This window comes from Bidens hawaiensis, unplaced genomic scaffold (genome assembly GCF_021521415.1).
Source record: "Bidens hawaiensis isolate Kalapana, Puna unplaced genomic scaffold, B.hawaiensis_p1.1 tig00029163_1, whole genome shotgun sequence".
Taxonomy (NCBI): domain Eukaryota; kingdom Viridiplantae; phylum Streptophyta; class Magnoliopsida; order Asterales; family Asteraceae; genus Bidens; species Bidens hawaiensis.
This window is the reverse complement of record NW_027494811.1, coordinates 216,642-227,909: the sequence shown is the minus strand read 5'-3', so window position 1 is coordinate 227,909 and position 11,268 is coordinate 216,642. Positions and strand designations below refer to the sequence as shown.

Genomic DNA, 11,268 nt, shown 5'->3' with positions numbered 1-11,268 from the left:
CAATTTATATCATGAAAAATCTAGAATAATGTTCTTTATTATTATTGTTATTACTAACTCATAAACATGTAAAAGAATCAAATATTCGGTGAACCATTTGACGAAAAGTTTGTTTATACTAGTTTATTTATGTTTGTTCGTTTATGTATTGATAGAATATAGTTATACTAGTTTTTATTCCCCGTATTACGGGGGTTGTTTTATATTGTTTGTTCTAATATTTATTTATTTTTTGAATTTATATTTTTCTTATTGTATCAAAGTTAATAATATACTTATGGTTTGGTGATAAATTGTTTCACAAATAAATGAGATATTAATAACCCGGTTTAAAAGCTATATGTTATGATGAGACCCAAGACCCGTTTATTTTTTTACTATAAAATTAGTTTTTTTAATTATAAATAATATTTATGAAAGTTAATAATATACTTATGGTTTGATGAGTCCCAAGACCCGTTTATTTTTTTTACGATTAAAAATTGGTTTTTTAATTTGAATAATATATATATATATATATATATATATATATATATATATATATATATTTTTAAATAATTAAGATATTAATTTTTAGTATATCCTATTTTATAGGATTTTTACATCAATAATTTGGTGAGAATAATTTTTTTTAATGAGATGTTATAACCCGTTTAAGGAATATCTTGGTTTAGTAAGATCCATACCCATGAATTCGGGTTAAATGCATGAGAAGCCTCCATTTAAAATCAAGCAAATCTGGTGACTCCAAAAAAAGGGGGAGCGACCACATCGCGACACCTAAGATTTTTGGATCTTCGTTTATATATATTATAGATTATACATACATACATATATATATATATATATATATATATATATATATATATATATGGATGAGTCATCTACTCAAAAGTTTTATATTTGTTAATTCGTGTTTTTTAAGCGTTTTCATTTATGTTATTTTATGTTTGTTTGTGTTTATTAACATATGTTCATATCATCATCATCATCATCATCATCATCATCGTACTCAGTATATCCCACCAATAGCAATGCTATGGTAGGGTCTGAGGAGGGTAAGATGTAGACAGCCTTACCTCTATCTCATAGGGATAGAGAGGCTGCTTCCGGTTAGTTATGTTCATATATATTCATTTATGTTCGTTTATCTTGGGTTAGTTATGTTCGTTTAGATTATAAACAAACGACATGAATGTTCATTTTATATAAATAAACGAACATGAACATACATATTTGTTCGATTAAGTGTCTATGCTTGTTTAAAGTTAAATGAACGAACAATAACATGCTCTTGTTCTTGTTCGTTTGTTACAGACTTTCATTATTCACATTGATGAATACATCAGTCTCAATCTTTAGGTTGTCCCGATTTTATTTGTGTGTGTGAACTGTTCGTAAACACAATCATTACTTAATAAACAAACACAAACATAAAATCTCGTTCGATAAGTGTTTGTGAACACATTATTTTCTTAACAAATGAACATTAACAAAGCTTTGTTCGTGTTCGTTCGATTTGTTTACAGCCATGCTAACTCATCATTTATCAAATGTGTTATGAAGTTGGCTAAGCTCACTCGTTAAGCATCACACACATAGGATCCACCAAACACATGTATGAAATCAAGTTTTAAGTGTTTTTATGTTAAGTTATAGTTTTGGGGGTTCATATATAAAATGTGTAGGTTAGGAAACGTAGAAGTACATTATACGTCCTTTTGTGCATCACTTTGTACACATTGATCAGTTTTAAGATCGTGCATAGCGGTGACGCCCCCACCTTGTTCTCTATTTGGCTTGAATCAAAGTCAACCCCCACTAGGAGATTTGCACAAAACATCCAAGCTATTTTTGCCCTCAAAGAGCCTTGGGGGGGGGGGGGGGGTGTTCTTGGCGCTTTCGGGTGTTTTGGAAGAGGCAAAGCGTCCAGTACGTTAGGTCAAACATAGTTTGAAGCATAACTTATATAAACATGAGGAGACTAGGGGTTATTTGGACAATGAAGGTAATGAAATAAAATAGAGAAGATGATTAACAATTGTAGCCTTTATATCTCTAAACATAGATACCAAGATTATAAGTGTAACCTATAAACGTGACTACCGAATACATGTTTATAAAATGATAATGGGTCAAGATTTTCCGGACCCAGGCCCAATTAGGGTTTCTCATTCCTCCTATTAAGTTTATTCAGATTTCAGGCCGCCGTTTTCCTCCCTGCTAGGGTTCATTCTACCGAAGGTACATACACATCTTCATCTTTTCTATCTAACTTTAATATTATCATTCATTTGTAACAGATTATGATACAATTAAGCTTGTTCTACTCAATTAGTTAGCTCGTTTTCATTATTTACATTGCATTATATATTTGAATGTTCATGAAACTAATAATTTGTTATGTATTTCATTTTATACGCAGAAGTGAAGTTTTACCAAGGAAAACCTAACAAAAATGAGGTACGTTTATCGATTGCACCTTTGATTGTTTTCAGTGTTTACAATATGTTTTGTTACTTACGTCATAAATAATTTGTCTGAGCTATATGCATTTTTTAATAATAGTTGTTGGTTTAGGCTAGCAATTTATGTGCTTTTTTATGAATGGAATTAATCTATTGTTGAAACTGGAATTTGTTTTATGTCATGTATCAATCTGTATTATGAATTTAGGGGCGTACACCGAGCTCAAATAAGCTCAGTTTCACTGACGAGAGCTTGAGCTCGGCTATTGAGTTGTTTTTTCAAGCTCAGGCTTCGGCTTGGCTTGCTTATAAGTTATTGTTTAATTTCTTATAGTTTATTAATTAATGTATACACGTTTTTAATTACTTTTATATAGTTTGTAAAAAAATCTTAAACGAGCCTAAGCTCGGCTTGATCTTGCGTAGTATCTTAAACGAGCAAAACCTCAGCTCGGGCTCACTTCTGCAGTGTAAAATTAATACATAGAAGTTCAGAAGATATAAAATTTAAAAACACACAACGCTTGTGCTCAGGCTTGATAACTATACGAGCTTTATTTGAGGTTTGGGTTCAGTTTGAGCTTGAAAAGGCTCAGCTCATTTTGAGTTTTTTTATATATCTGATCTTGAGTAGCTTTTGTGCGGCTCACCTTGTTTGCACCTCTAATTATGATAATTTTGTAGAATCTGATTTTGTTTTGCAAAAAAATATATTTTCAAATGGTTGCTTGACATTAATTTGGTTTAGTTCTGGAAGACATTTTGAAATTCTAGTTTAACTGTTTTGTTCATTTGACTGTTCTCGTATTTAATTAATTGATTTTTACAGTAAGCTTCAGAGTGAAGCCCTGCGTGAAGCCATTACTCAAATTACCACCGATGCTAAGGAAAAGAAACGTAACTTCACTGAGACCATCGAGCTCCAGATCGGACTCAAGAACTACGACCCACAAAAGGATAAACGGTTCAGTGGAACCGTGAAATTGCCTCACATTCCTCGTCCCAAATTGAAAGTTTGCATGCTCGGTGATGCACAACATGTTGAAGAGGTATTCTCACTTTATTATTATTTTTATTTAATAAATCTATGATAGAAGTTATGTTACACAAGTGGCGAAACATTCATGTTTTGTGATCTTTACAGGCTCAAAAGATCGGTCTTGAGTACATGGATGTTGAAGGACTCAAGAAGCTCAACAAGAACAAAAAGCTTGTTAAGAAGCTCGCCAAGAAGCACCAAGCGTTTTTGGCTTCTGAATCTGTTATTAAGCAGATTCCCCGTTTGTTGGGCCCGGGTCTAAACAAAGCAGGTAAGTGTATCGGTTGAAACAAATTTGTTTTTTATTATGCTTAAATGTTTTTAAGTTTTAATTAGCTTTGTTTATATTAATGCAGGTAAATTCCCGACACTTGTTTCTCATCAGGAGTCTCTCGAGGCTAAGGTGAATGAAACTAAAGCAACTGTCAAGTTTCAACTGAAGAAGGTGTTGTGTATGGGAGTTGCTGTTGGGAACTGCAGCATGGAGGAAAAACAGATTTTCCAAAACGTGCAGATGAGCGTTAACTTTTTGGTTTCGTTGTTGAAGAAAAACTGGCAGAATGTGAGTTTATATTTTTTGATAAGATCTTTATCAATAATAAACTGATGAAATCTTATTATGTTTTTAAATTTATTTATTGCAGGTTCGTTGTTTGTACTTGAAGACAACAATGGGAAAGCCGGTTCGCATCTTTTAGGTGTTTATCTTTGGTTTTCGTTTGAGGTCAGTTTTTGGAAGCATTTTGTTTATTGGTGCTATTGTTTTTGGCTTGATGGATGTTTGTTTACTTATTGTATTAGATGCTGTTATGAACATTATGTTTAATGGTTATAGACCTTTTTTTATACTTCTATTTGTTGGTTTTAACCATTTACATGCTGTGTTGGGATGTCTATAAACTGTAGAAACTTAATGATTAGCTTAAACCAGGCAACTTGGCCAGTTTGATTGGTTAGAAATTTATACGGTTTAGAACTTGTTTTTTAAAAGTTTACGGTTACAGTTAGGAATATAAAAGTTATGTATATATATTTGATTCTAATTTTTAAACTGTACTTAGTCGTTTCGTTCTAAAGTTCTAAAAATCGTACCATTTATCAGAAGATAGTCATTTCTCCTCTGAGATGCCGTTAGAATAACAATGTATGAACTATAGATTATAATTACATTTAGATTATCCTTTATGGTATTTGTTTTTTTTTGCTTGATATAAATACAAAAGGTAAAAAATTAAATAAATAGGATGAGCTTGGTTAACCGAACTTGGTTTAGGAAACTTCTGGTGGGCAAACCATTTGTAATATAAAATTAAAAACCATCGCTAATTGGTAACTTTATTGAATAGAGAAATAGCTATTAGTCATGATTAAGAGGCAATCAAATCATTTGTAGTCTCCCTTCTATAGCTCTAAAGGCTCTCATATTTGTTCTCTTTGGTCTACTCAAAACTGCAATTACGATTGTTTGACTAACGGAAGGAGAAAAAAAGCCCGCCGGAGATATATAAAGGCACAGGCGCAAAATAGTTTTCAGTGGTCCAACGGTCTCTCGCCGATTATTTCTAGGGAGTCAAATCGTAATTTTCTCTTATTATTATTTTGCTTTTTTCCTTTGTGTAGATACTTTAATTAGAACAATGTAAAAGAAAAACAGTAAATAGTTAAATTAAACTACTTTGATTGGCTCATGTTCTTAGAGACCACATGTCTAGTGTAAACTATGTTGAAAGTTAAAACTGACATTATTACTAGTTTTGGTGTGAGCCGAAAATGACTAAAAACCGAATAATGTATTGGTTGGAATTCAATTTGTCACTAATAAAAGGTTCTTATTGTTTGAAGATAGTAATAGATATAATATTACATTTGAATTAGAAACACAATAACACAATGTTGCATTTTTTTAAAGAGATGATTTTCCAAATATGATAGCTATATAAATATTATTATTATAAAATAAGCACAAAAACATTGAAAAGTACCAAACAACAAAAAAATATTATTTGATCTTGTAATTAACTTTTTTTTTGAAGCATTGTATTTTACTTAAATGAAAAATATTTATAAAAAGGATACTGTTTTTATTATTTTCTAATCTAAATTCACAATTTTCATAAAATTGGGTTCCTTTTTCTAAAACAATTTGTACCTAAAGAAGACTAATATTATATTTTGTAGGAAAAAAGTTATCTTATTATATATATATATTCCCATGTTTTATTATTTTTTGCCAACAGTATTTTCATGTTTACATTAGTAATTTGTAGAAGCCATATTTTGACTTAAATTAAGTGGGATAGCAAGATCATTATTTTAATAAAAAAGCATGTTATTTTAATTTTAAAATATATACTCATAAAGTGATTATACTATTAAGTCGACTAACCCAACCTAAGGATTGTACTATTGAAGTTGAAGCTGCAAATCAAAATACAATTTCTTCACAGATGTATACTAAAAATCACTAAGCTTTTAGCAAGATGCTAAAACTCAAAACATAATCATGAATTGTCTCACTTGTAGAAAATCCTTTGACTTGTATCTTCTATAATCTTCTTTTTATAACCTTCGTTACACAAACTCTTTTTTCTTGCTAAAAAATTAGGCCATTTTTGCCTTGCCAATTGATCCACATGTTAGTGGGGAAAATTTCGTGGATTATTTTTCTTCTTTTCCTTCTGCCGACAGCACAAACTACAATTTCTTTTATTCAAATGAATCCATTTATCAAATAACTTATCACCCTACTCTTCTTCCCTTTCCCGCTATATCTTTCCTACACCATCGAACATGTCCGCATAGTTTTTTTTAAATGACTTACAAAGCCCGGTCTACATATTGGCAACAGGTCATCCACGCCCAATGCCCATCACCAACTCCAAGTTAAATCCACTATTCGAATATTCCCTATGATAAAACCCTGACTCATGCATAACATTTTATAACAAACAAGACCCGACTCGAATCAATGATGTTTTTATAATAAAAGTCATAGTGGAGCTACCACGAGACTACATAGAAACTATTATTTGGTACTTGAATAAAGTAATATTAATATTATTTGGAGTTAGGGTATAACGTAACGTAACGTAACGTAACGTAACGTAACGTACCTCTTGAGCAGGTTCCAAGCGCCACCCCACCCACTATATATAATAAATGAACCCTCACACACTTGCTTAATTAACCCTCGATTACTCCGCTTCATTTCATTTGTAAGTTCATTTCACACAAATCCTTTAAATTTCATCTTTTTAATTTGATCTATCCGATGCTATCACGCTACTTGTTTATAATCGATACTGTTATCAAATAGATCTATAATTTCACCGATTTAGGTTTTTGGAACCATGTATAAACTTACTGTTACTTGTTTATTCAATAATTTGGGAAGATTTTTGTTGCGGTTGAAGCTTACATTTTACATTACATGCACGTGGTTGTGAAATCAATTGCAAAACAAATTAAATACATGATGTGTTTGGGATGTCAAATTATAATTTTTGAACTAGTTAATTGGGGTAACTCATTTTCAATTAGAGTACTTGTCATCTAGGGTTTGTGTGACTTCAAATCACAAAAAAAAAGTAAAAAAATTATGTTCGTTTTCGCATATCTTTCATTCCTTATGCATTTTATTAAGTACAATGGCTGCTTGCTTTACAACCACTGTGGTAGAACTCTAGGCCGTGTGGAATTAATCGGATTAGAATATATATGTAATTTTTCAAATATACATATAAATACTAAATTTTACATATAAAATTTTCAATTTTGACTGATTTTTGACCAAATAGCGAATAAGCGGCAACTGTTGCTGGTGAGGTACAGACTAGCGATTAAGCAGGGTTAATCAACGCCTAGGCGCCGATTTTTCGCTAGTCGGTAGTCGGTACACCACCCAACTGGTTGCCGATTTATCGCTATTCGGTAAAAATTTAGTCAAAATTGAAAATTTTATATATAAAATTTGGTATATTATATGTATATTTGAAAAATTACATATAAATTCCAATTAATCCCTATTAATTCTGATTGATTACTAGTCTATACCTCACCGTTCCCGCTTGACTACGCCTAGCAAGTTCAACAACACTGTTTACAGCTAAACTATTCATTCTTTTTCAATTGTGTAATTACACAATCACAGACTGAACTTAAAACTTCTTTGAGCCTGTGGTCTCTGCACTCTGGATTTCTGAAACTGAATTTGTGCACAATTTTATAAATCATTTATATCACCATATGTTGGCTAGTTTTTTTGTCTTTTTAAATGTTTTAGTGCTGCTACGTGTGTTGCTCTCTTTTCGTTGGGATTGCAAGTTGCAAAGATTGCTTCTAATAACGGGATTCTCAAACATAGATAAATGTTCTAGACATGTTACTTGTTTCACCATTAGCATTGAATGTTTAGTTGTTTGTGTGCCAATTTGTTAAAATAACACACCCACCTATATTTTGGGATCAACTGTTTATTTATGTCGTACAGACCGAGTAACACAACACTATGGTCGTTGATATTCTTTTGAGAAGTTTAAACTTGAACAAGTTTTGTCTTTTTGGATTAATGAAATAGTGAATAATAGTATTGTCTTTGAGAGTGGTTCATTCTTGATACCATGAAGAACCCCTCTTTAGTTAGTATGAATATTCACTTTTTAGCAAAAAAGATGCTTTCTTCTTGCTGTTGAACTCCGGATTATAATGTCTTTAGTGTTTTATGACTTGAAGTTGAGAAATAACCAGATTCTTTGTTTGGATAAACAGATTTTGATTCTGACTACTCAGTTCTTATTAATTTGGAACAAGTTTTCTTTAATATAAGCGTAAACTTATCACATTTTCATCCTATCTTGTAACTTAATATGATAGACTCTTACTCCTGTGACCCTGTCACACAATTTCTCAGCTTTTTCACAAAAAATATTTTGACCTTTTTAGTTGATTTACTTTTAAATTTCTTAAATAATCAAATATCGTATTGGATTATTGCAACTGTAAACGATAAAATCACATCCAAACACTATATCATGCAGCGCGTTTTGCGACAATTGATTATCTGTCACTTTCAAAATGCGTATTTGCGTCTTACCCAATTATGTCTCGATATCATCTTAATTTGTTTATTTTTATTGCATTTGTATCCAGGTCAGTATGTCGTCCATCTCACTCCCTTCCCAGACCATGGTCAGAACCACACCCCAAGCCATGGTCAACACTTTCGTAAAATACCCATCAACACTTCCATCAGTCAAAAGCATCTCAAAAGCCTTCGGCTTAAAATCCGGGTCATCATTCAGGACAACTGCCATGGTTACCTACAAAGTCAAACTTGTGGGACCCGACGGTGAAGAAAACGAGTTTGATGCACCTGATGATTGTTACATTCTTGATTCAGCTGAGAATGCGGGAGTCGAGCTCCCTTATTCTTGCAGGGCGGGTGCATGCTCGACATGTGCTGGAAAGATAGCTTCAGGTGCTGTTGACCAGTCAGACGGGTCGTTTCTTGATGACAATCAAATGAAAGAGGGTTACTTGTTGACTTGTGTTTCGTACCCGACTTCGAATTGTGTTATCCACACTCATAAAGAAGGTGATCTTTACTGAGTTTGATGTGTTTTGAAGACTTGTTTTGTTATTTGAATTATGTTAAATGGTTTGGAACTTTGTTGGTTTGGAGTTGGATTTGTTTTGGGTTGTGGGAATGGTGGAATGCTAGTTTCTGTTGGTAGTATAAGTTCTACCTGTACTTTATTATATTTAGTTCTTTTTATTTGATTTAGAATGAAATTAAAATAAAAAAAAATCTTAGTGTCTTGAAATTTACCGTACTTTGTAGGCTGGTCTTCTGGTTCATGAGTTATCAAAAAAGTTCTATGAACCAGGGGTTTAAGTGTAACGTGTTGGCCCGGAGCTTGAATCGTTTAACTTAAAAGAGCTCTATTTCTAAAGCCCGAGCCCCGCTCGTGTAGGTTTTAAAGCTTGAGCTCGGTTTGGGCTTGGCTCGTTTATTAGTTTATATATATATTTTTATTATTTTAGTGTACTTGTTAGCTGCAGTTTTTGTATATATCAAAATAAATATTATTTATTTAGTTTTATCATTATTTATATACAATAATAGTAATTATATAATGTATATATGGTATTAAATAAACTTTGTAAATAATAAGCTCGTGAGCCAGCTCGTGTTTGATAAGTATAACTCGGGCTTGGGCTCATTCAATAAACAAACTTATGTTTAGACTCGATCTCACGAGCTTGACTAAGCTTGGCTCGTCAAAAACCAAGCTTGGCTCGCTTCGTGTTTTTGACGAGCCGGTTGTCTCTCAAAAGAATGAAAACACAAGCATGATTAAATACTAGTTATAAATTTCCTAATAACATGCTTGTCAAAACTAATCTTGTCAAGGATCATGAATCATCTTGATAATAGAGTACACTGCTGATCGGGTTGAGTAATTCTAACTTGTTTTTATGGATGATGATTGAACCGGTGTACCGTGATCAACAAGTATCAAGGACTTGTGTTTCTAAAACTATTGATGTTTATACTAATTTTGATGGAACGGGTTTTCAAATATGGTTTGACTAGTCTCAGTAATGAACTAGTAAAGCATACGGTTCTTCTTTTTTAAATAACAAACTAGAATACTCCTAAATTATACCATTTTTCAAAACTAACACTATGATCAGTGATTGAACTTATGACCCTCTACCAAGAAACATAAGTCTCTACCGTTTGGCCAACTACCCAAGTGGTAAGAGCTACGTGCCTCGTTTCAAAACGTTGCTTATTAGGGTGAGGGAGAAAAGGACGGGATGGGATGGCTATTGACTATTTTCGTATAAGGGAAAATGCTTAAAACGACATGACATTGACATCAACATTGATATAATACAACCATGACTTTTTTGTTTATTTTGACAATTAGTCGGCATATAAATCTCGTTATTGTGACAAAATTTGAAGCAACACAAATATTTTCAAACACACATTAAACGGGCAGACGTACTTGACTGATGACCCGTTTTAATAGTACTTAATATTATGTTTTTACGTAATAATTACAACTTTTATAATGAACTAGTTGAGTATTTTACTATTTGATTATATTGGCCGGTAAAAAAATATCATATCACATTATCAAGTCACCTGAACAGACCTATGATTGATTTAATTGAAATATGCTAATTCCATCATTATGTCACATCATCTAACAAACAATAATAAGATTTTATCGTTTGGCCTTTTTAGAAATGCAATAATACAAGATTGAAAGTATAATGTTTACATAAAATTCAATTATTATCTTTTATATTTCTAATCGATAACCCGTGAAACTCGCCCGTTGGCAACCAAGACAACAACTTTGCTTAAAGAACTGATTTGGCCAAACTGCAAGGGGGTTGAGTTTGGCAACCTTGTGTTGAGCCATAAGGAGGTCTGACCGATTAAGAGGTAGTATCTGAATCAATTAGTATGTTTTTAAAATTTATCAATTAAGAAACTCTAGAAACAATTAAGAGGTGTCTTTTAAATTAACCAAATGCACTCTACCTATGAGTGATTCAGAGATACTGGCAAACGATCCTTAAATGTTTTAGCATGAATGAACATTCTTTTAGTCTTACATTCCAATGCTCAAATTATAGATAAAATAATAACTAACAAAATACATCTAAAATTAAATGATAAATCAAATAATAATAACCGTCATAGATTAAATAAAAAAAGATAACCCTATTACACCATACTTT

At 32.0% G+C, this 11,268-nt stretch overlaps 1 protein-coding gene and 1 pseudogene across 2 annotated transcripts; both read left to right on the top strand.

Moving 5' to 3' along the window:
• The first annotated feature begins 2,146 nt into the window (after positions 1-2,146).
• LOC143578354 (large ribosomal subunit protein uL1z-like) lies at positions 2,147-4,314 on the top strand. The gene is made up of 6 exons (XM_077061956.1): positions 2,147-2,244; positions 2,426-2,463; positions 3,298-3,517; positions 3,613-3,778; positions 3,864-4,069; positions 4,152-4,314. The coding sequence occupies exons 2-6, from the start codon at positions 2,459-2,461 to the stop codon at positions 4,203-4,205; spliced, it is 651 nt and encodes a 216-aa protein (XP_076918071.1). The 5' UTR covers positions 2,147-2,244; positions 2,426-2,458; the 3' UTR covers positions 4,206-4,314.
• Positions 4,315-6,677: 2,363 nt separating this feature from the next.
• On the top strand, positions 6,678-9,255 carry LOC143578353 (ferredoxin, root R-B1 pseudogene; annotated as a pseudogene). The gene is made up of 2 exons (XR_013143246.1): positions 6,678-6,722; positions 8,656-9,255. The product of XR_013143246.1 is annotated as a ferredoxin, root R-B1 pseudogene (transcript).
• Positions 9,256-11,268: the final 2,013 nt, after the last annotated feature.